General features: G+C 38.5%; 1 protein-coding gene across 1 annotated transcript in view; it reads right to left on the reverse strand.

The window, feature by feature from the left end:
* The window catches only part of LOC131156982 (26S proteasome regulatory subunit 4 homolog A-like), a 65110-nt gene extending 46656 nt beyond the window's left edge, over positions 1 to 18454 (reverse strand). The window contains exons 1-2 of the mRNA XM_058110777.1: positions 17840 to 18454; positions 5169 to 5414 (exon numbers count right to left, since the gene is read on the reverse strand). Of these exons, the coding sequence (XP_057966760.1) occupies positions 5169 to 5414; positions 17840 to 18313 (720 nt within the window). The 5' untranslated portion in view covers positions 18314 to 18454. The remainder of the gene's footprint in view (positions 1 to 5168; positions 5415 to 17839) is intronic.
* Between the last annotated feature and the right edge of the window lie 8382 nt (positions 18455 to 26836).

The following is a 26836-nucleotide window of genomic DNA, read 5'->3' on the forward strand; positions in this document are numbered from 1 at the left end:
AAGTTCAAGAGTAGTTGGAAATGGAGTATGTCACCTACAAGGTTAGTTTTGGATAGCTCCACAAAAGATGATGCTTCAAGAAATGGGATTAGTTCCTCAGCACAAAAAACATTACTTATGCTAAAATCAACGGGAATATTAAGAATGTAAACATCAGAACCAGTTTTCTTTAAAATTTTGAAATATCCATCTTGTTAGCATGTAACTTTCTTACCTTTCCTACAGGAATCTGCTCGGGACAAATATGGATTATAACCATATCACCCTTTGAAAATTCTTTCAACCTACAATGTATGTCAGCAATAGATTTATAATGGTCATGATTCAAAATAATATTCATTCTTATTTTAGAGTGTAGATTGTGTATATGCTTTGCAAAAGCATCAGTCGTCTAGACTTAAGTGGTAGTGGAATAAGATCTATTTGCTTTCTAGGACTATATTCGGCAACAACCTTAAAAGGGCTAAGTATTGCGGTCCTATCCACTGAACTACTGAATGAAAAATTGATCACAGGAATGCATAAATCCCTAGCTACGATGTTTTCAACTACCAAACATCTCAATAGGTCCCTAAGGCTCCTATTCACTACTTCAACTTGCCAATCAGTCTACGGATGATAGGCACAAAAATACGAGCCTAACATAGTCCACAAGGCTTTCAAAAAGTAACCTATGAGCTATACATCTCTATTTGAAACAATGGTTTTGAGAAACCTATTCTCGATGACAATCTTGTTGGCTGCTCTATTATTGATGCATGTGATCAAAGTGTTATCTTTCTTGGGATTAGGGAAAGTAGGGCAGGCAAGTGGACCTAAACTCTTCTAAACAAAATCATGTTCCTTCAATTCATTCACTTGTTTCAGCTCCTCATGTTCTATCGGGTTCACTATATGATGTGGTAAATGAGGCAAAGATGAATAAGCAATAAGGGAGGTGACATGTTGATTGTCTCTCATGGGAGTTGACTCACTGGTGGCTCAGATAGGACATCCTTAAACTCAGAAGGTTGGGATGATACTTCTAGGGCTGTTTCTTTCTCAAGAAGGGGTATTTCAGTCTCTTTAGTAACAACCACATTCACTTCCTAGGTATCTTGACTTTCCTGCTCACACAGCTTTTTACTTATGGTGTTCAAGGATTCACCACTAGTTTCATTATTTTCCTTCTTCTTTTTCTAACATTTTGGCCCTAATGGATTCAAAATAATTCTTTTTCCATTACACCTAAATGAATAAGTGTTGGACCATCCATTATGTGAAACATCTAAATCATACAACCACGATTTGTCTAACAAAATATGGGCAACGTCCATGGGAAGGACATCACACCAAATCTTGTCCTCATAATCACCAATCTTAATGGGGACTAAACATCTGTGGTTAATGGGCATAGTGGTGGCATCAACCCAAGCTAACTTATATGGTTGTGGGTGTGGCTCAATTTTTAATCCTAACTTTTCTGACACTGATTTAAACACGACATTTATACAACTTTCATCATCTATGATCATCTTGCAACTTTAATTTATACACTTGATGTAAGTATGAAAAATAGAAGTGCGGCGCCAATCCTCCTAACTATTGGGACTGATCATAGTTTGTCTCAGCAAACTCAACCTGGCACTCTCATTTAGCTCACTTGACAACTCATCTATTGAGGTATCTTTCTTAGCATCAATCCTACGACCTAGATAAGGATTCCAAACTTGAGTAGACATCCTAGGGGTTCGGGAAGGATTCGGACAACACAAGGGAAGCCCTAGGAATGGTGTTTGGTCACACAAAGTAGGGTCAAGCCTAAACCTAACCTAAGTAGGTTCCAAATATCCAAAACTCAAAAGATAGGTGGGTTGTTCTAGTCAAAATCTTTGACTGTTTGGGCCAAATCGTCGACTGTTTTAGTCTGAAACTGAAATCCCGCGAGCTGTTAATGGATTTTCACCCATGAACACCCTTCGGTATTTGGGGCATAACTTTTTCTAGAGAACTCCAAATAGGGCGATCTTGGTATCAAAAAAAAGCTAAGAGAATTTCCCACAACTTGTGTGTTCAAACTTGTTGAAGATGGGAAGGTTTTGACGGTGAAAATTGCACATCAATGTTGCAGCAGAAAATTGAAGATGTTGGGACTTAGAGGGTTCACCTAATTCGACCTAAGCTCTAATACCAAGATGATGTAGGATGGGATTGGCCAACCTATGTCCTACGGTTTCAACCCTCACACAAGCATATGCACTCAAAACACTTTAATTTAAGAACTCAATTAACTAAACATAAACACAATAAATCAAGCTTCATTTCACATGTTGTTGAATTTTTAAATGGTGTATGATGCTATTCAGAAATAAGTCCCAAGAGTTCTTTCACAAAGGAATCAAGTTATATGCAACAAAGATGTTATTCAAAATTTCAAGAATTTAAGTTTAACTGTTAGCAAGCAATATTTCCATAATTGATTTTAAACTTCAAAGTATCAATATTGCAATCAATGGATTCAAATGTGGTATTCAAGTATGGAATTTCAGGCTTTCAAGCAAAGGCTTCAATATAAGCAAGGGTTTACAATATATAGCAAGGATTCAAACACAAGTACTGAAATTACCAAGAGAATTGTTTGGATGACTTGACGTTATTCAACACAAGTCTTAGACCATGCTAGAAAATTCCTTGGAACAAGCTTTGAAACACTGAGACAAACACAGCAATGTAAAGGAGGGGAAGTGGCCGTGTGGGGGGTATTTTGGTGTGGTCGTGTGGATGCGTTGGAGGATATGGAGATGGAGTTGCTGGATAGAATAGTGGTCTCCCACCACTTGATCTTTGGAGAGAACGGCGTAGCCTCACACTACACAATCACAAGGATTGGACAAAGCTAACAAGTTTCACAAAGGAAATTCCTTCAGTATTTAATATATCAAAACTTGACTTCTATACTTCTTACAATGAAGGGGGTATATATAGCTAGCATGGGGGGACAAGATTAGTTAGCATGGGAGACAATACATTAACTTCTTACATAAGCATGGGGAACAAGGCATGGGAAACTAAACATAATAAATACTTACTAAATCCTAACACATTAAAGACTCACAATTTACTAAACACACAACTTACTAAGCATGCACATGCAAATACAAACACAAGTCAAAAGGAGGCCTAATCCGTGTGGGATCCAATGGAGCTGTGGGCCCCACATGGGTCTTGAATTGCATCTTGCTTCCATACTTCACTTGGGGTCTTCAAATACTGAAAAGTCTTCAGGCACCTAATAGTCTTGTAATAACATATCCAAGCAAATAATATAATATCCAAGTAATTACAAATCCAAAATAAAAAGTCTTCCATCAAAAGTCTTCAAATCAAAGAGTCTTCAAATCAAAGAGTCTTCAAGATAATCCATGTGTTCCTGCAAAAGAGTTATGAACAATAGGGGACATCCGGAGGTCATCCATGTGTCATCGCATCTGTAAAGGAGTAGACATCTGGAGGTCGTCCATGTGTCACAACATATGAAAAAGAGATAGGTAAGGCATGCCAATCCCCATCACTATAATATCTTCAATCTGACAATGTTTATAAAGGCAGCCCAAACCCCAAACATTCCAGCTCAGAATCTTCATTTTACCACCTTACTACCCCTAACTTTCTTACCCTCCCCCCACTCCAAACCCATAATTTATATTTAAGGCTAATTTTTTATTCCTTTCCACTCTTTTTTTTTCCTTTTCTTTTTTCACTTTCATAGTATCGAGGGGAAGCAGCCGCCTCGACAGCCTGGCCTAATGGATCAGAGCACCCCCATTCATCTAAAAGGTCCTATGGGTCCCGGCTGTCCCTTTGACCCCCCAATGGATCAAGGATTAAAGACCCGTCCCTCCAACAGAATCTACACCTTTTTGGCATGGAAGATAATTTGTTTCAATAAGGTCAACCCCAAACATAGGTAAGAAACCTGTGCCAAAATTAATTAACTCATTATGAACTTTGAAAGCTATAGACCCAAAAATTAAGATCAGCAAAAGGATTGAAAGAAGAAAAACAGCAGAAAGAGTTTCCCAAAGGGATACCAACAACCAAAGCTTCATCAGAAAGATGAGGCAAGCCAGTGAAACATTGCCTGGATATTAGAGAAATTGATGAAATTGTTTATGGTTAAGTGATATGGGAATAGGGGATATGGGAATGATCACAAAACCTAACAAGGCCCTATATCCTAATGTTTTGTCCTCCATTTTAGGAATGGGGATTTTTTTTTTCACTTGTTATTACATTGCCTCTTCTCTCAAGTTCTTTGGTATAATTTGTTTAAGAGCGAAAATCTGGTGTGCCCTTCTTCTTTGGAGCATTTTTTGTTCTATTTATTTGGAGGTTTTGGTATGAGCAAAGAGGGGAAAGTTTTGTGGCAACGTACCATTTAGGCTATTATTTCGTGCATTTGGTAGGAAAAAAAAATGCTAAAAGAAATGTTTGTGGGACAAGCAACAAAAATTTTTACTGAAAGAATACAGTATAATCTGCAAACTACAATACCAAATTGTGCATTTAAATACAACAAAAGATTTAACTAACTTGATAAAATTACCATGGAACATCCAAACAACCACCCAAAAGAAAAGGTCACTATCGGGGACTAGTATGCCAAGCAAGGCCCCAACGAGACTAAGCTAGATCTAGTCCTAACCTCAACTAATATCCAACACTAAGTTGTAAAAATAAATAAATAAATAAACTAAAATGTACAATACATATAATGAACTCGACAAAATTATTGCACAAAAAGGAAAGAGCCCGTACATATAGAACAGAAGTTTCTGGGTACATTAGAAAAAATGGATACTTAAAAGTGCACTAAAAGCACAAAAAGGGGGGTGGAGCAAGGAGCAATCCATGCACTTGGGGAGTATGCATAAGCTAAAAAATTAATTGATGTCATATTTCACAAGGTCAGATATTGCCCATGGAAAATTTGTAGATATACGGTCAAAATATGCAGACATATGCATGAGTTCGCAACACTAAGCCCTCAGAGCAACATACACTTAAATCAATAAACTCACTAGACTACTGGGGCATGATCAAATTATAACCATCAACTAAATTTTACCATGGCATAGCAATGAACTGTGATATATAATTAACAACAGGGTAAGGACACAAATATTCACCTTGGCAAGCAAAGTCTTCCCTGTCCCAGGCTCCCCATAAAGTATGACTCCTTTAGGAGGTTTGATGCCAATATCTTCATATAATTCTGGATGAGTAAGAGGAAGCTCCACTGCTTCCTTAATTTCTTGGATCTGGGCATCCAACCCACCAATATCGGCATATGACTCAAGTGGAGCCTTCTCAACCTTCATCACCGATACCATTGGATCAACCTCATCTTGAAGAATCCCAACAACTGAAAGAACCTGAAGAAAGCATAAATAAGTAAATAACCAGTCAGATTCTCAACAGCACATAGCATATACATAAACAGGAAAAGACAAAAAAGAGGACATTTTTTAATGTATAACAAAAAATGACTACTTCACAAACCAAAATCATCTTCATCATCGTTGAGTCCTATGTAAACTATGAAGCAATCAAACTTGCCCTAAAGGTCAAAAAAAGATGACAAACTATAACTTGTAAGAAAAAAATACAAAACTCTTATCAAATGTAGTGAGTAGCAGATATAAATTTTTATTTGTTTTTCTGTAGCAGATGTGAATTTATAGAAATTGTCAGATTTTAGGGACTACATTTTTTGTCTGAATGTCTTACCCTTCTATAGGGTTTGCTATCATTATATAGAGGAAGTTTACATAGTGGGTTTACATGGTGGGTGCCGTATTTTCAGGCATATTTTCAGCACCTAAATGTTGCCAGGAATTCTGGAACATGCTGCCAGAATTTCTGGAACATGTTGCCAGAATTTCAGGCACATGTTCAATGCCAGCAGGCTGCCTAATTGCAGCATTATTTACAGCTACACTATAAATATAAAATAAACATAATAGAATACAAATTATTAACCATGTTTTCTCACACTCCCCCTAAAGCTGGCGAAAGGGTATTTTCCATTCCCAGCTTGGATACAATACTCTGGGACTACTTAACCCCTGCCTGGATATTTTGCAATTTGTTGGGATCGAACAATCTCCTCCGATTGTGTTGTAGCGGTTGTCTCTGCAACCTCCTACATCTTTCACGAACAATGATCTCATGGCAATTAAGGCCGATCACTTGAAACCACCAGCAATGAAGGCTGGTAAGAAATAAATTTCAGCAATGAAGGCTGATCTGAAAAATGACCGAAATCACTAGATAATATGATCCAAGATTGATAACTGAACCAATTTTCTGCCAACCGCATCCTCTTGCAGCCCCGGAAAGTTCACCCTGTATCCCATCTAGGAAGTTGGATGACGCAACAAAAGGCAACTTGATTGCTACATATCTGGCACATGATGTTGCAACTGCAGTGGTAGCTGCAGTGGCTGAAGATGCTGCAGTTGCAGCTGTTGAAGCTGCGGCGAATGCAGATGTTGCTGCTGCTGCTGCATTTTGGATACAGATGCTGGATAACTCCCAAATGCTGCAGGATATTTAGCCAGCAAGATTGAAGAATCAGGCAAAGCTGAAAACCCAGTTTGAATTCTATTCCCATCCCAAAATCCATAACTCCTCATGGGAATATTCTCAAGGCATAGATAATTGTTCCGGTCAATTCTTGAGGGAATGTAACTTCCCTCCACATTGTGATGGCCATTGAACTTAGAGTTAAAAGACTTGCCGATTGCCTTAGGCTGATGATGAACCACCTTATCATCAGTATCTTGGGAGCTAGCATTCGTTTTCTGCAAAGATGATGGGTGACTGAGAATCTGGCCAAACAGTTTTACATCACCATTCCGGCTTGGTTTCTCTGCATCAGACGAACTCTCTGCATTTGCCCTTGAATGGTCACCACTATGTTCTATGTTTTGGGACAGCAGCTGCAGCTCAGCTGCTGAACTCTGATCTTTCACACTGCTACACCTTTGAAGATAACCACAATCCTGTCCCAAATAACCAGATTGGAAATTCCCATCATCCTTCAGGGAGCCCTGAAATGCAGAAGACCCTGTGGCACCAAGGTCCTCCGTCACCTATTTCTTCACTGGCAAAGGGAATGGATAGCCCCCAAGAATATGCGAAGATTCAACATGGCTCACGGAAGGATGTTCTGATGTATGATGCTGATGGCTGTCTGCACTCGCAAATGGCATTTTACGCAGCTTTCCCCCCATCTCCTCAAAATCAAAAGTTGATGATGATGATGCTAAATCTTGGTTAATTCTCTCACAGTGAACAGTCACAGGATCATGTGACACTAAATTTTCAGTTAAAAGAGAATTGCCCTGCCGCAATGAGACAACAGGAGGCTTGTGGGTATGATCCAACACTGAAGAAACTATCAGCTGGCACTCTGGGTCAAAATTGAACCCACTAGAGCTTGATTTCACAGCCAGGTGAGAAGCATCTTCAGCTGCAACAAAATTTTGCAAGGGGCAATATAGGCCACTTTGGCCACTTGGGTCAGCATCACATTTTTTATTTTCATCTTGTCCATCATCCAAACTATTTTTCAGCAACAAAAATTTCTCACCCTTGGATTCATTTCCACCAAAGTTTCCCGAGGTCACAACTGTACCATGACTGTAGCCAACTGCAGAAGACCCATATGGACAAAAACCAGAGGGAATTCCAACTTGAGCTGACCTCCCTGGGTTAAGGCCTGGCTTGTATTGTGGAAGAGGGAATTTGGCTGCTTAGGGAACCCACCATGGCAAAAGAACTGGTGAATGGTTGGTGGCACATAAAATGGGGAGTAGTAGCTATAAGGGAAGAAGTTAGGAGGATAAGGATGCCTGAAAACAGGAACTGGCTGTGGAGATACAGCTAAAGAGCCCTGCAAAACTCCTGCTGGCTGAGTTGCAAGTAGAGTTGGACCTGATGTAGACGAAGCCATAGAATTGCCACCTTCAAAAGTAGGTAGTTGAGAAACATCTTGAGATTGAGACTCAGGTCCTTCAACTTGTACCGGCTGGTTGCCTAGCATCGGTGACACAAAACCATAACTATAGTCTGGGGCAGTTGGAACAACAGGGTACTGAGGGCCTTCTGGAGGCAACAGCATATCATTCTTCAGCTGATCATATTTTGAAGGTGCATTGGATGTTACACTGCCCTCCGAATACAATAGAGTAGCTTGCATTGCATGGTCAGGGGAGATGGCAGAGGATCAGGACAGACCTCTTCTTCACCAGTTGAGGATCTACTTTGATTGCTAATACAAGGTTCAGTAGCAGTTTCATCTCCTCCATGAAAAGATTCAGCAACAGCTGTTGAACTCTTCTCACCATCCAGTTCCAGGCCATTGACATTGTTTACCCCTCTTACAAAACTAGCATCAACACTTTAGACCTTCCAAAATCCAAAACTTCAAGAGGCAGCTATGACTGCAGAACTGAGCTTACAATATCCTAGGAGGAATAACTTAATCACAAAGAACAGGGCAGACCACAGAAAAGTACTGCAGGCATTTAATAAACAACCTGGCAGCAGCTACAGGCATTATGCTGGCAGCAACTGCAGGAAGAGTACAGCTGATAGCAGCCCATGGAACAGAGGAACAGCAACAGGCCAACAGAAGCATAATCAGCAAATCACCACGAAAACACGCAGCTTCCTACCAAGGATGCTGCACGACCTAACAAAGAGGAAGTGTGTCCCTAAACAACTCTCAAAACAACCAAATCAGATTTGAGGACTGTCAGTTTTTGGCTCCTTGTGCTAAAGCTCTCCACAGAACCCAGGAAGATAAAGATCAAAACAGCAAAAGACGTCCTGCTCTGCTTCTCCTCGGAGCAGAGCAGAGGATGAACAGAGGATAGGGAGAGAGACAGGTAGTAATAGGGGAAGCTAGGAAAAAATAGCAGTAGGCTCTGATACCATGTCAGATTTTAGGGACTACATTTTTGGTCTGAATGTCTTACCCTTCTATAGGGTTTGCTATCCTTATATAGAAGAAATTTATATAGTGGGTTTACATAGTGGGTGCGATATTTTCAGGCATATTTTCAGCACCTAAATGTTGCCAGAAATTCTGGAACATGCTGCCAGAATTTCTGGAACATGTTGCCAGAATTTCAGGCACATGTGCAGTGCCAGCATGCTGCCTAATTGCAGCATTATTTACAGCTACACTATAAATATAAAATAAACATAATAGAATACAAATTATTAATCACGTTTTCCCACAGAAACAAATCTTTTTTATAAGCACTGGTTTTTAATTTTAGTCAGTAGCAAATATAACTTTATAGGTAAGCTAACAAATAGAAAATAACTGACATCTTGACTTGAAACAAAACATATTTTAAAAAAGATGATTAAATATGAATTTATGACTTCCATAAATTGAAATAAAGGTACTGGGGGGCATGTTGACTAGAAATAAGACATCTTTAAAACAGAAAACTAAATCTATTGGCCATATGAAGTAACTCATTATGCATTTAGAAAGCATATTAGTACATTGCTCATAATTCTGTTCAGGTAGAAGGCATAGAAATAGACATTTTAAAATTTCAAAAAGGTTTCCATGCCCACATGAAGGTTTACACCCAAGGCAAAAGTCTTGCCTCTACCAAACCTCATATACCGGCAAACTGGAATCCTCACTAACTTGCATATCACTTTGCAATTATATTAATAGCAGATTTATGTTTCAGCTTCGCAGAATCAAAATGAATAGATTATTATTTTATTAAAAAAAATGTGATAGAAAAACAAATACCAACAAGGTCCAATATTGATTTTTTTTTTTTAATAGATAGTGCATTTAGGGAAAAATGCTCAATCAAGCATCTATTTTACACAAATAAAACAGTCCAATCACACATAAATAAAAGAATGTTCTGCTCAGTCAACAACAGAAGTTACAAACTTACAATAGATCACACAATTCACCTAATTCTATACAATAATGAAAGGAGGGGGTAAAGTTCCACATCTGCTTGGAGTTTCAACAATGATTTGCACGTTACAGAAACCAAAGGTATTAAATTCTGATTTCAGTAGGACTTTTAGCAGCAAGAAACCAGACACTAACAATTTGATGGAAATCTCAATTTGAAAAAACAGCGGAAATGAATATAAAAGATGAAAATTCTCCACAAACTTTTGAGTTCCTAAATTAGATTGTTTGCTCCATGACAAGTATATTTGTATTGGAAGAAGAAGTGCTTGCTGCTAAGTGTTAGGGAGTGACAATGTAATGGGGAAAAGGGGGAGAGAGATACTGCTATAATTGTATTCTTCAGGGATTTAGAATGAATATATGATTATATGTGTTAACGTTTGTATGGTTATTCTCTTGGATTTGAATAATACAAGTAGTCCTTTTCATTATGGTGTTTTGTTGCCTTGGATTGTGATATCCCTAATTATTATAGCCTTATTTCGTGTACTTGAATACATTGCTCGTGTGATATCATATTGTTCCTTATTTTTCTTGAGTATTGAGACTCACCTAGTGCTCATGCTTGCAAGCTTGAACGTGTGAGATTTGGCTAACTTGTCGAGGGAGAGCTCTCAACGAGTGCCACATGGCCCTTGCTTGAGTCCCATTTTGGGGGTCCGTGACAATTGGTATCAGAGCACAATGTGTGCGAGCACCATGAGTGGTAATATGAGAAACAAGTCGGGAAAAGTGGAGCGCATTGAGGCGCTTGAGACAAAACTTGTAACCTTGGAGACAACGTGCTGTGAACTCCAGGGTTGGTGGCAACATTGATAAAGGAGAAAAGCGTGCCAACAGAGTTTGAGGCGGCTGAAGAAAACCCCAGAGAAAATCTATATGGGGTATCAAAATTTGTAGAGAGACTTAAGGAACTTGAAAAATTCATTCCACGTGTGAAATCCCTAGAGAAAAGGCCAAGAGAGCTTGAGGCCTTCTAGAGGAGTATCGAGCAATTAAAAGCCTTTGAGAGTAGGCTGGAACATATTGAGGGCATATTGCCATCTCTTTCGTCCCAACGGGGAGAGCCAATAGAGCTTAAGGCCTCCTTACGGGAGCTAACGGATAATTTTGATTTCCTTGCAGAAGATGTTAAGGAATCCATTACTGCTTTGAAGGAAGATTTGAAGGAGATGGGCAATGTCCAAAGTGCTGTGGACCAGGTTCAAAGGGATTTACAAGAGAATAACCATACAAACGTTAACACATATAATCATATATTCATTCTAAATCCATGGAGAATACAATTATAGCACTATCTCTCTCCCCCTTTTCCCCATTACATTGTCACTCCCTAACATCCTCCCCCACTCATTTTATCGACGTCCTCATCGATGTGTTGTAGAAGGCCTTCTCACTCTGCTGATGTTGAACCTGATGTCGTTGTCTTCGAATTTTTAAAATCTTCAATCTTTTGTATGGCATGCTAAAGGTTTTCTGCCTTTTCTCAATTATTCTCCTCTTCCCCCAGCCCCATCCACTGAACCAGATATTGTTGTTGTTGACGACCTTCAGCATTGACGACTTAAAACTATGACAGTGAAAGTGAATGCAGTGGCACAGATAGCCCGAAGGCCGATTGTAGATCTGAGTGAGGGTTTTCAATTGAAGGTACCAGAACCTAAAAGTTTTGGGGGTATGCGAGATGCAAAGGAACTGGATAATATCTTCTTTGATATGGAGAACTACTTCATGTTCTCACGAGTGGAGCTAGAAGTGGACCGGGTAAATATGGCAACCGTATACCTGGTTGGGGATGCCAAATTGTGGTGGAGAACTAAATTGAATGATATTCAACACAATAAGTGCGTCATTAACACTTGGGAGGGGTTGAAACAGGCGTTGAAGTCCCAATTCTACCCGGAAAATGTGGAGTACATAACACGGTGCAAAGTAATGGAGTTGCAACAAACCAGCTCAATAATGAGTTATGTACGAGAATATCAAGGCCATGATTGATACAAGGGTCACGCATAATTTCATTGCTGATTCAGAAGCCCAACGGTTAGAATAACAAGTAGATAAGGATGTGGGGAAGTTAAAAGCAGTGAATTCTCAAGCGTTAACCACAGTGGGAGTGGCACCTAAAGTAGCCTGCCAAATGGGGTCGTGGTCTGGAACAATTGATTTCACCGTGGCACCCCTCGATGACTTTAATGTGGTATTGGGGATGGATTTTCTTAAAGTGACACGCTCAATGTCGATCCCCGCTGCGGATTGTCTTGTGATAATGGGAGATACACCTTGTACGGTCCCCACAGCCTACAACAATTTCGATGAGAGAAAGTTGCTTTCAGCCCTCCAATTCAAGAAGGGAGTAAAAAGAGGAGAACCTTCTTTTGTAGTTCTACTAGTAGTTTCAAAAAATGAAGAGAAAGGGGAATATCCAGTTGAAATTAAGGAAGTTTTAGAAGAGTTCAAAGAGGTAATCCCAAAACGGCTACCTAGGGTTTTACCACCTCGACGAAAAATTGATCACGAAATTGAGTTTTTGCTAGGGGTAAAACCGCCAGCACGTGCCCCTTATCGAATGGCGCCGCCTGAGTTAGCTAAACTTAGAAGGCAACTAAATGACCTAATTGCAGCAGGATTCATCCGCCCATCAAAAGCACATTTTGGTGCCCCAGTGTTATTCCAGAAGAAACAAAACGGCAGTTTGCGTTTGTGTGTGAATTATCGAGCTCTTAATAAGGTGACGGTTCGCAACAAGTATCCCATTCCACTGATTGCCGATATTTTTTACTAGTTAAGTGCAGCAAAATATTTCACTAAACTGGACTTGAGATCGGGATATCATCAAGTGCGCATTGTAGAGGGAGATGAACCTAAGACCACTTGTGTCACTTGGTATGGAGCATTTGAATTCCTTGTCATGCCTTTTGGGCTAACAAATGCACCGGCTACCTTTTGTTCTTTAATGAATCAGGTTTTTCAAGACTACCTCGATCAATTTGTGGTTGTTTACCTTGATGACATAACGGTTTTCAACGCATCCTTAGAAGAGCATAAAGATCACCTTTGGATGGTTTTACAAAAACTTCAAGAATATCAGTTATATGTAAAAGGGAGAAGTGTGCTTTCGCTCAAAAGCGTATTAAATTCTTGGGGCATATCATTGAAGAGGGCCAGATACGAATGGATTCAACAAAAATACAAACCATCAATGAATGGCGAGCACCTACATCCGTTAGAGAACTGTGATCCTTCTTGGGCTTAGCCAACTACTATCGAAAGTTTATAGAGGGGTACTCTAAAAGAGTTGTATCGTTAACAAATTTACTGAGGAAGGGGGCACCATGGGGGTGGTCAGAAGAGTGTCAATCAACATTTGTTGAATAAAACGAAAAGATTGTAGGAGATCCTGTGTTAATCCTTCCTGAAGTGACAAAGTCGTTTGAAGTACAAGAAGATGCTTCAGACTTTGCATTAGGGGGAGTTCTTTTGCAAGAAGGGCATCCAGTTGCTTTTGAAAATAGAAAATTAACGAGTGCCGAACGGAATTATACAGCGTAGGAAAAGGAGCTACTCGCGGTGGTACACTATCTTCGAGTGTGGAGGCACTATCTCTTGGGGTCCAAATTTATGGTAAAAACCGATAATGTGGCAGTTACTCACTTCTTGTCATAACCAGGACTAACTTCAACACAAGCCCGTTGGCAGGAGAAGCTAGCTAAATTTAATTTTGATTTTGAATACAAAGCAACGAAGACAAATGAAGTGGCTGATGCTTTAAGCAGAAAAACCAAATTGGCAGCATTGAAACTTATAAATCATTTATCAACTAGTAAGGTGGCGTTACCTTTGAAGAATCTTATCAGGGAACATTTAAGTACAAATCAGCAGGCGCAGACATTGAGCAAACTGATAGAACAAGGGAAGACACGACAATTCTGGGTAGAAGATAGACTGATAATGACTAAAGGCATGAGAGTCTATGTGCCCAAAGCTAGAAACTTGAGGAAAACCTTACTAAAAGAATGTCATGATACATTGTGGGCTGGTCATCCGAGATGGCGAAGAACTCATGCATTGATTACACAGGGGTACTATTGGCCGAATATGCAAGATGATGTGATGAGTTATACCAAAACTTGTTTGATCTGTCAACAAGACAAGGTAGAAAGAAAGAAGACCTCAGGTTTGTTGGAGCCATTGCTAGTTCCTGCCAGACCATGCGAGAGTGTCTCTTTGGACTTCATTTCCTCATTCCCGAAAGTAGAGGAGTATGACACAATTTTGGTGGTGATTGACCGGTTTTCAAAGTACGCAACTTTCATACCAATCTCGAAGCCATGTTCAGCAGAGAAGATAGCTCAGTTATTCTTCAAGCATGTGGTGAAATATTGGGGTGTTCCAGAAAACCTAATCAATGATAGGGATGTCAGATTCACTAGGGGATTTTGGGGTGAACTCTTTCGCTTGATGGGTTCAAACCTTAATCTGTCCACCAGCTACCACCCACAGACAGATGGTCAAACCGAACGTTTTAATGGGATGCTGGAAGAATACTTGCGACATTTTGTTAACTCAAATCAGAAAAATTGGGTTACTTTACTGGACACGGCACAATTCTGTTTTAACTCTATGAAATCTTCTGCGACTAATAAAAGCCCTTTTGAAATTGTAACAGGTCAACAACCGACTCTCCCACACACTCTAGATGGTCCATACAAAAGAAATTGCCCGAAAGCATACCAATTCACAAAGAATTGGTTGCGAAACATCGAAGTCACCCCAGCTTAGCTAGAAAAAGCATCGAAGCGCATGAAGAAATGGGTTGACAAAGGGAGACGATTACAACAATTTGAAACTGGAGATTTGGTTCTTGTAAAAGTGCCGCCAGAGACATTTCGATTTCTTCGCGGCAAAGGTAAAAGGCTTTTACGCCGTTACGAAGGTCCAATCAGAGTGATCAAGAAGGTAGGACATGCATCTTATCGGCTTGAACAACTAGAGTGGATGAAAAGCCACAGACAACCAGTCCATCCCGTGTTTCATGTAAGCAATTAAAGTCATTCCACACAGATGAAGCAGATCCGCACTGACAAAAGATAAGGAGATCAGCAATTTTCAGAAGGCAGCCTGTAAACAAAGATGTTCAAGAGATCATAGCAGACAGAGTCGTCAATGCCAAAGGTCGTCAACAACAACAATATCTGGTTTAGTGGATGAGGCTGGGGGAAGAAGAGAATAGTTGGGAAAAGGCAGAAAACCTTCAGCATGCCATACAAAATATTGAAGATTTCAAAATTCGAAGACAACGACATCAGCTTCAACATCAGTAGAGTGAGAAGGCCTTCTACAACACATCGACGAGGACGTCGATAAAATGAGTGGGGAAGGAGGTTAGGGAGTGACAATGTAATGGGGAAAAGGGGGAGAGAGATACTGCTATAATTGCATTCTCCAGGGATTTAGAATGAATATATGATTATATGTGTTAACGTTTGCATGGTTATTCTCTTGGATTTGAATAATACAAGTAGTCCTTTTCATTATGGTGTTTTGTTGCCTTGGATTGTGATATCCCTGATTGTTATAGCCTTATTTCGTGTACTTGAATACATTGCTCGTGTGATATCATATTGTTCCTTGTTTTTCTTGAGTATTGAGACTCACCTGGTACTCGTGCTTGCAGGCTTGAACGTGTGAGATTTGGCTGACTTGTCGAGGGAGAGCTCTCAACGAGTGCCACACGGCCCTTACTTGAGTCCCATTTTGGGAGTCCGTGACACTAAGCATATAAATGACATCTATTTATTAAATAATAAAATGTAATACCCAGTGCACAAGCCTCTAGTCCAATTCCATCGGAGGTCTGAGGACAAAATGTACAGTCTTACCTCCATGCTTACAGGGACTGATTCTATGATTTGAACCTCTGACCTTCATATAAAACCCTTGCCATTGAGTCAAGGCTTATCCTTAATAATAATAAAATATTGAACAAACTTTATATCATATTTAAATAGAACCTATCTCAACATATGAAGTGAACAACTATTTATAACTAACAATTTGTATAGTAATTTGCTTCCTCAAATTCAAAAAGATACAGCACATCGACCACGCATTAATGTTTTAATTTGAACAACATTCAGAAAAACTTTATGTTTCATTAAGTCAATGAATGGGAAAAATAATATTAATAATAATACCATTCCAATGTAAAACTATCAACTTTGGAGCTATTCAATGGGTCTTATTACAAGACCAAAAGCACAAGCAAAATCTCATCCCTTCTCACTGTCATATCAAAGAAGGCCTCGACAACCAATAGATCGATAAACTTAGTTTATCAATATACAAAGCATTTGAACCCTATGTACAGTTTTCGTATTATAATCCATAACAGAATCCAGCTGCAAGGATAATAAAATTGTTGGAAAGTAGTTGAGTCGAGTCCTACAAAACAATTTAGTGTTAAACACTCACATTCATCAATTCTGGCCCAGCTAACCAAACGTTAAAGGGGTGGCAGATTGCAGGGTCGAGGGATGGATTTGCTACTATTATAAGTTCAGTAAAGATCTGCATTTCACTAAAATAGCATAGAAGGTCTTGAAGCAGGGAGACTCAAATAGCTGCCAACAATACAACAATAAGCATGCAAACACACAAACCAAAACATAGCTATGAGTGTGTCTGCAGGGTGTGTTGTGTTAACTTAACGCAGGCTGAAGACTTCACACCTTGTGAAGGTAGTGTGGCACTAGCTAAAACACTCTTACTTAACTAGTTAACCAAAGTATACCGCAGTTCACAACAAGAGCACATTCACCACAATTGAAAGAAAAGTAAGCGGAAACAATAAGCAATTCATGTAAGCAAATGACAAGCACACGATAAACATTGAAGCAATGTAATTTATTAACAACATTCATACACAACGTGTGTTAAGCTAGGGTGGAAAGTAAGCTAAACAAGCAAATGTTAGTGCATTGTACTAGATTAATGAACATTCACCCTCCCCTAAAAAGCTTTATATGTTATTTTAGTTGTGGCACTATGAAACATTAAAATGACCAAGGAGCCATACTCACATTTTACACTTAGGCATTGACACACTCAATTAACAAAACTTATGCTACTATTTATAATGGTAACCCCCATCACATGCATACAAGACAAACAATCACAGGTAAGCATGATGCCCTGCACAAGCTTGGCTTGTCACACGTGTGCATGCAATATGATTTTGATGTTTAAAGGCAATAGAAATTCTACCACATTTTTAATTGCACAATAATATTTAGTTATTACAAGAGTTCTCAAGCAGCTGACCCTACGGTATTTCCAAAAAAAAAAAACAAGATCACTAGTGATTATGTTCCTCTACAAGCTTTTTTAGTTGTGCTCTCTTTCTTTTGTTTAAGAAAATTTTATTCTGGTCTTCCACTCCTGTTTCAATATTCTCAGGGGGAAAGTTTTAAAAAAAAATCATGAATAATGTTCACAAATTATAAAACTGGATAGCATTACTGATCCTAGAGTGAAGTTCACACTTATTTTCTACATTCGAATTTCAGTAATGTACAGTTTGGTAATGTGTTTATCAACCACCTATAAATTCATCCCTATGAATGTCCAGCAAAATACTTTATCCCTGATTTGCTAGGCACGTAACACAGACTACCCAACATTTCATTCATCCAGTCCACAATAATTGATTCTTAGCTCCCATCTCAATTTCCTCAAAATTACATTACATACACCCCGCCTTACTCATAAACCTCATATTTCTAAGGTTCTCTCGAACAAAAGCACTCATGGAGGAAGAGAGAGAACCTTATTGTGCATGAGAATAGCGCAGCCAGGCTCCAACTGATCCTTATCAACAAATGACAATATTCCGACATAATACTCAGGCCCCACTGATGAAGAGACGATTGCGTGGTTCTCGTCGATGAGCTCCTCCAAATTGCCGACGCTCATAGGCGAGCCTCGCAGATCATCGACCTTCGAGCGGTCCTCCTCAGCCCGCTCCTCCTGAGGCTTGAGCCGCTCCTGGCTGGCCACATACTCTTCTTCCATGAGAAGGTAGTCCTTGATGCGCTCGAGCTTGAGGAGGCGAAGCTTGCATTTGCTCACCGGCGTCACCACGGGCAGGCGGGCCGCCGCCTCAGGGCCCTTCTGCTTCCGCTGCTTACGGCCGATGCGGGCAGGCGGCACAGCCGGTTCGTACTTCTTGTCTTTCTTGTCAGGGTCGTGCTTGCGGTCGCCGGAGTGGCGGTTCAGGCCGCCCGGAGTTCCCTGTCCCATTGCAATGGAGCTACGATTACGGAGGAATATGACACGAGATGGACCTCAAAGCTTCAGAAGGACCACAAATGATAAATGCAAAGGAATGGAAGGTTTGAGGGGGCAAAAAAAAATAAAAGAGGGATTTGGTTATCCAATTTTTTTGGCAAAATCTAAGTCATCCAAGTTTTAAAATTTCAAATACCTCTAGAGAAATTTCACTAATTCCAAAAAATTTTCCTCAAATTTGACAAAAAGTTACAATTTTTTTCTTATATTTTATAAAAATATACTTTTAAAGGAATTCTGTAACTTTTTTGAAACCTGAGGAATGTCTTATTTTTTAGCAAATTTCAAGGAAGATAGTATTTTTTGCCCTTTAGATTTGGACAATACCATAAGAAACTCAATAGATATTAAGGAGATTAGACAAAATATTGTCTTAACATCTTAATTAGAGGCCTTCAGCTTCCGGTCTATATCCTTGTCAAACATTCAAACTAAATAGAAAGAAATGAGAAGTTGTAGCCAAATGTAGAGTCCTAAACGAACCCTAACTCCTTATTCTATTGTTTCGGTACCCAATGGGGATTTCATTCAAAAATTAGATCCAAGAAGGGAACCATGTAACAATAAGCTCCAATCTATTACATTGTAGAATCCTCAAAATCCTCAAAAAGTAGTGATATTAGTGTTTATTTGAGTGTCATTTACTTTGATTATATTGAAAATAGTTGAAGTTTTGGATTAGCAAAATAAGAGTATAAAATAAGGAGCTTGAAAACCACAATGCAAAAGTTAGTTTAAAAAAAAGTTTTTTTGTTCATGGTTAACATGTTGTTAGGGGTGACAAACAAATCTTCTGTTCATGGTTAACATGTAATTAGGTAAAAAATGGAGAAACATTCCTCTTGGATATTTAAGGAATGGTTGAGGAGTTGTGCCCTACCAATATAACAACAATTTATTGGAAAATGACATAGAGGGATTTAAATGAGGGTTTGAAAGCATTGAAGGGAATTTAAAATGAGAAGGATGTACTAAGAATGGTTGAAAATGTTCTTGAAAATAGGTACATAGATTTGTATATGGAGCAAGATACATATATGGGCCAAAGTGCATGTGGTGACCAAGTTAAGGAACTTGTTCATAAAGAAAAGTAGTTCCATGAAATTGAAAATGTTGAGGAACCAATTTATAAAGATAGTGACATTTATGAAAGTCATTATGATGTAAATAATGGTGAGAATTTGTATGAGGTAACATGTGCTAGAAAAAAAAAGAAGTGAATAAAGGAAGGCTTGCATGTGCAGTGGTGTTAGCGTGGTTGTTACTGAATTAAAGTCAAATTATGCTACCTCAAATTACCTTTATAGTGTATTTGACTTTTAATTTAATTGGGCCAACAAAGTTTCCTTAGTTTAATGTTGATGTAGACATGGAAACACCCCAAATCAAGGTTTAGATCATTTGACGAGTTTAAGGAGGCTATCATTCAAAACTCTCACAATTTAGATTTTTAGTAAGATTTGAGAGAAACTAGAAGACAAAGGTGAAAATCATTTCCAAACAAGGTGTCCATGGAATCTGTGAGCATCGTACATAAGAGATTAGTGCGCATAATGCAAATTAAGGAAATGAACAATACCCATCCATAGCTTTTTGAAAGAAATCCAAATAAAGTTTACATTAGCTAGAATGACAAAGAGGTATTTTGAGGATTTTAGGGTTGACCTAAAATGGTCAAGGGCAAGTTTACAAGAGAAGGTGAGACATGACTACGATATACATATGCTTGCAACCAAGGCAAAGAGTGCTAAAAACATAGCTATTAAAATGATTGAAAGGGAGTGATAAGGATCAATATGCATTGCTCAATGAGTATTGTGGAGAGATGCAAAATACAAATCCAAGGAGCACAATAATTATAAAGTTGGATAATTCTACATTTCACAGGATGTATGTGTGGCTTGATGTTTACAAGAGGTGTAACGACCCAAAAAAATTATACCATTTTTTTTCTTACCTATTTACTCTGATACCCCTAAATTATTTGCTATAACCTCTCAGATCCCAAATGAGCACTGAGGAAACCCTGCTCATATTACATACCTAAGCAGTGGAAAACATAAAAACATATATCCATATTTACAATACCAGAATCCAATTTTTCCCCAAAACAAAATTACATAGTTGCACATCATCACACTATCATATATCCCAAAACTCTTGGTTACTACCCAAAAATACAACCATCTATTAAAATTTACCCTACAAATAAAGTAGTGTACTCGCCCTCTCTATCTGCGAGCCTGATCCGCTCGCCTAACTAGATCAACTAAAAAATATTAAATCACTAGGATGAGGCAACGCTCAGTAAGAGGAAATATGTTATTACTAGTGTGTGACAGCTAAGCTTACAAACATATTATACTAACAAATAACTAAAACTAAATTTAGCTGGCAAAACATCTCGTATAACTTAAAAATACAATTAACATCTCTAAGTACGATTTATTCATAATTCTGGTAATATGGAATATCTACTGCTATTTTGTAAATCTATATACATAAAAGCAACTGTGATAATACCCTAGAAAACTGTATATCATGATTTAACCTTTACCCCTCCTCAGGCCGGCCTTGACACAAACTTCGTGGCATGGTAGCTGGTAAATTGCACACCACCAATCCTTAGCCCGACCTTTACACAAACTCCATGGTACAGTAGCTAGAAAACTGATCTAAAATTGCAACGGTACCATGCTCTCCTGATAACTGATCTAATTCATCAGGGTCTAATACTGCAAATATGTATTATCTTGCTATTTCATCATGATTTCAAAATAACCATAACACTATAAGTCTGATCTGAAATATTGAAATATTTGATTGAAATAACTGTAATATCTAATTGAAATATCTAACTAAAATAATTGTAATATCTAACTGAATAATCTGTAATGTTTGAGTGTTATGGTTTTGGAAATCATGAAATTCTGTAAATGCTGTAAAATATCTGTCTATAAATTATCTGTCCATATATATATACACACTGTAATTTATAATTCTGTAAAATCTGATAATACATATTTCTGTGCATAAATTCTAATAAGTCATGGTATTATAAAAAACTGTATAAACTTTATACTGAACAAATATTTACTCAGGTCACACAACTAATAAAACACATGCTCTGAGATCCATAAAACTATATAATCAATATTATACACCTTGTTAAACAAATTCCATATTTTACTAATAAAATTCATGAATTTCCTAGCATAGCATATTTCCCTTACCTATCTGGTTAGGACGCTCGCCTCCAACTCTACCCTCATGGCGTACCAATCTCAAAATCCTGCGATAATTTATACAAATTCCTCGATGAATCACTAAATTTCCCCAGAAAATTATCCACTCTTATTTCCTGAACCTGCCTATTCACAATTTCTTAAACTTTAATATACCTGGGCTTCTGGAAAAATATATGTTGGGCTTCTCAACCCATGCCTGCAGGGTCCTAAAAATACCCTAACTAAACCTGACAAAATGGATAAAAATATGTTAATCCAAACCGCATCGAACTCGTTTTAACTGACTTGTAATTATCCATTTGCTAAACGAGTCGAATATGGTTTTTCATTTTCATATCCGCCCCCTTAGCGGGTCGGGTCGGGTTTATTCGGTGGATATCCGCCAACCCGTTTACAAAATTAACCCAGGAAAGCCCAACAGGCTACAGCCCAAACCCTTTAACCCAGCCAGCCCAGTAAGCCCACTGCCCAAATGCCCACACGGCCCACTACCCACATGCCCCGCTCAGCTCTTCAACCCTTCCCACTCCCAAGTCACTCATCTGAATCTTTTGATTCTTCTTTCATTCTCTGCGTTCTCACTTCCCAGTTCCTATTCACTTTCGTTTAGGGTTTCATACTTCAATTTTTCAACGCCATAGTCGATTGCCGCTCATCGCTCGCTCGTGAAGCCTTGTGAGTTTGACAACCCTCGCCTTGTGGTGTTGCCGTACTTTCGCCAGTTCGCTGCTTGCCCATCGCTCTCTCTCTTAAGACGCTCGTCATCTGATTCTTCTCTCATTCTCTGCATTCTCACTTCTCATTGACTTTCATTTAGGGTTTCGCTTTCGTCGTCGTCGACTGCCGCCCATCACTCACTTGTTGCTTCAGCTTCACGAACCACGGAACCAGGTTCAATTCTCTCTCTTTTGGGGAAATTTGTCTTCTGAGTTCTGACTTTTGAATCGTTTGTTGGTTTTTTATTTTTTGATTTTTCTTTTTCTGTTTTTTAATTTTAATTTTTGATTTTGTTTCTGTAATTTTTGACAATAATACCAATCAGCCCATAAAAATTTGTCTTAAGTTGTATTTGAGGTAGTTGATTTCAAGCTTTGTACTTAGATGGTATTCAATATAATTTCACACTAAAAATATAATTCTACAACTTATTTGAAGAAAAGCAAATATGTGGGGAGAAAATTCAATCGTTGTTAAGAGTATAAGTTTTGAACTTATGATTTTAATTGTTGTGAATTTGAAAAAAAAAAAAGTCAGTGCAATTTGAGATATGTAATTTGAGCATTGCTTGGCTACTTTGTTGGTAGAGCAAGAGATAATGAGTTAGTTTTTAAGAATTGAGGTTACCTTTCATTCAATTAATGTCTATTTTAAGGATATAAAATCATGATATAAGAAATTGATAGTTTAAAAAAATTAAAAGATGTTATCATAGTAATGTAAATAAGAATGCATCATAAAATTGAATAGAGAATGATAATATCCTATTTTTAATATGGAAAATTGGGAATGTCTATTTTGAGAGATTCCTCAGATTTGAAAATAGATGTGTGTAAAGAAATTCGCATGCTTTAAGAACAATTGTAATGTTTATATTTTAGAGAGACTCACACGAGTCGCACGGTTCGAGTTTCTATTTTGAGTTGGATTGAGACTAATTTATTATGTTTTAATGCTTACAATTTTACTTACATGAATCATGAGTTGTTAATTAGTATAAACGATTGAATGATTGATATAATTATTAGAAAAGTTAATACACAAACTAATCGCAAGTTGTCGTATACAACTAAAATTATTATGACACAATATAAATTATTAATAAAATTATATTTGAGAATGGAGGATTATCCGCCCATCTGCCATGAATTATCCGACCCGAAGCTGTCTAATCCGCCACTTAAACGAGTTGAATATGGATTAAAATTTCTTCACCCGATAATCCGCCTTATCTGCCACGGATTATCCAACCTGATCCGCTTTGTCAAGTCTAACCCTAACCATGAAAATATAACACCCTAATTTTATTCCACAAAACACCAGTATATACCCTCACAACATAAAATCCAAGCTCAGATAAAACTGGTAATACTGGAAATACCTAAAAATCCACTTACCCGGATTTTGGGATGGTTCCTAAACTTCCCAAATCAAATTTATGCTCCAGTTAGGTTGTAGAGAATCTCCCTAGGATCACCGTGGTGGCTTCTAATCGTCGAATTAGGGAGAATCGGAGCCAAGATCGTAGGGAGAACGCAGAGAATTCGAAATCTAGAGCGATAAAGGAAAGGGAGATTGGAATTTTCATCAAAAATCATCGTTTTGCATATTTATAGGTGACTGGCCACGTGGCCTTGTCGACGAGCCACGTCACCTCGTCGACAAGTCTAGAAGGGAGTTCATTGATGAACACCTAACCCTCATCGACGAGTTTCAGGCCTCGAAATCAGCCCTCTCGGTAAGTTCTCATCGACGAGACACATGTCCATGTCTACGAGCACTCTGTGTTCGTCGACAAGGTCCTGTAAGTCCCCTTTTGAAATTTTCCTTTTTCTCTCTTTTCTTTTATTATTTAATTACTATAATTTTCAGGTCTCTACATTCTCCCCTCCTTATAAAATTTCTTCCTCGAAATTTGCTATCTGTAATGAACACTATCTATTGAGGAAAACGGGCTACATATTAATTACCCTCACTAATAGCGGAGGAATACCGTGGTTAGATAATGTCATGCCATGAACCCGGAAATGGGCCTCATGGCATGATTTAGTAACCTAACCTGTCCTTGTATCATACAATAGTCCGTGATACTATATAATATAAGGATCCGACCCCATAGGGTTCATATATACCCTATCCATCATCAGATACACAGTATATACGTAGCAAAAAACTCAACCTAGTATATATTCATAAAACCATACCAGAATCTATACAGCATCAGGATCTAGTCCCATAATACAAAACATAATCCTTGGACATAACCCAAAACGACCACCCAACCAAAGTACAGTACTTACACAAATACTAGACAGCTAACCAATAACCACACTCTCGAAAATCTAGGACAACAGTGTCAGCTACTCGAAGGACCTGAAAAATATTTGTATAATAAGGGTGAGACACCTCTTAGTAAGGGAGAAACAAGTTATATCAGTGTGTGGCACATGAGCATTATTTCAACAGTAAAACATAAACATTTCATAATTCCAGTATTTTCACAAAACAGTTCCACTATACATCTCACAAATCATCTTGGTCTAGTGTCGTCACACTCTTCGGCCTAAGCCGGCTGCACGACACGGTGCCCTCGGTAGCCTAGCATAGCCTACGTCCCACAATGTTCAACCGGTGCAAACATGGTACAAACTCATACCCTTCGGTGACCAACTAGAATCATAGGTGGTATTGCACACCCTCGGCCTCAAGCTGGATATTGCCGCCTACGGTATTATTTTGGCACGCCTCATATCTCAGCCCTCAGTTGTTAACTGGCACGCTTCGATTGTTCTAAGCCTTTGGTTTTATCCCGACTCGGCATTTTTACAAAATCTAGAACAATTTGGAACTCACGTTTCTATATCTCATTTCAAATACTCACAACCTACGTTAGTTAACCGGCATGCTTTTTCACAAACATACCATTCAAAATATATAAGCTCATTCCACACTTATTTAGGTATACAAACAATATTATATAAGGTATTCCAAAAATACAATTTAAGATAATCAAAGGTATGGTCATCTCTGTATTATAGTTTAACCAAATACATAGTTTTCCAACAGAGACGGAAAATGATACCCGAAACCCCCAATTTTCTTAAAATCTATAAACCCAAAAATCTCGTAATTTCACCTTATAGATTTTTCCAAATAAGTAACCAAAACATCCATATAATCGTAAAGCATAGTTTTACCGATTCAAATTACAAAAATAACTGATATAAACAGAAATTCCTTACCTTTCCTCGAAAACCAAAACACAAACTATACGGCTCCTAAACAGCAAACCGAGTTCCCAAAACCTAAAAATTGAAAAACACAACTTCAATATAATCCTACCTACAACAAATATACCAAACCAAAAATGAAATTGAACCCTTACATCGATTTTGGGAGAAAATCCGAAAATCCTCGAGAAATTCTGATTCGCTATAAATGTAAAGATTCTTCTCCTAATCCATGTGGTAACGCCGGATCGTTGATTCAGGCAACAGACGACCCGAAACCCTAGAGAGAGAAAGAGTGGTTCAAATTCTAGAGAGAGAGAAAGATAGAGAGTTTTGGTTTCTTAGCAATGAAGTAATGAGAAATGATATTTATAGACCCCTTGACCCGGTTAGCCTCGTCGACGAGGCGGCATCCTTGTCGACGAGCATAAAAAGGGAGTTCGTCGACAACAGAGTGACCTCGTCGATGAGCCTGAGATTTTAGAATTTCCAAAATCTCTCGGCATCCTCTCGTCGATGAACCTCTAAATTTCATCGCCGAGCTGTCAAAGGGACTTCGTCGACGAGAGAAGGAGCCTCGTCAACGAGACCTGTTGATTTTCCCTTTTTAAATTTCCTTCCATTTTCTTATTTACTTAATTCAAAATTCTTGGGTTGGGTTCTTACAACCTCCCCTCCTTACAAAAATTTCATCCTTGAAATTTTTAATCTTTCATTCATTAACTCACCAATATAACCAAAATGCATACCCGACTCTAGGAAAAGCCTAAGGCCACCCAAATAGCAGCCTTGTCCCAAATTTATAACATACCCTCACTTATGGCAAAGGAATATCGTGGTTACATACACAGTGTCTCGGGAGTTCACAATATCACAACACCCTCCTAGAGACTAACCACACATTAATACTCTAAATAGATACATCAAATACTTACCTAAACTGATCCTGTAACCATTACTCCTTAGAATAGCTGTGGATATTTCTGGCATATTTCCATCTCCAATTCCCAAAAAGCCTTATCAACCACGTGATTCCGCCACAACACTTTCACTAACGGTATCTCCTTGGTACGCAACTTTTGAACTTTCTGGTCCAGAATCTGAACGGGTATCTCCTCATACGCCAAAGCATCCCCAATCTCTAAGGATTCGTAACTAATCACATGTGACGGATCCGAGACGTACCTCCTCAACATAGATACATGGAACACATCGTGGATCCGAGAGAGCACTGGGGGTAGTGCAATTCTGTAGGCTACCGGACCCACTCGTTTAAGTAC

This window comes from Malania oleifera, chromosome 6, assembly GCF_029873635.1.
Source record: "Malania oleifera isolate guangnan ecotype guangnan chromosome 6, ASM2987363v1, whole genome shotgun sequence".
In the NCBI taxonomy this organism is placed as follows: domain Eukaryota; kingdom Viridiplantae; phylum Streptophyta; class Magnoliopsida; order Santalales; family Ximeniaceae; genus Malania; species Malania oleifera.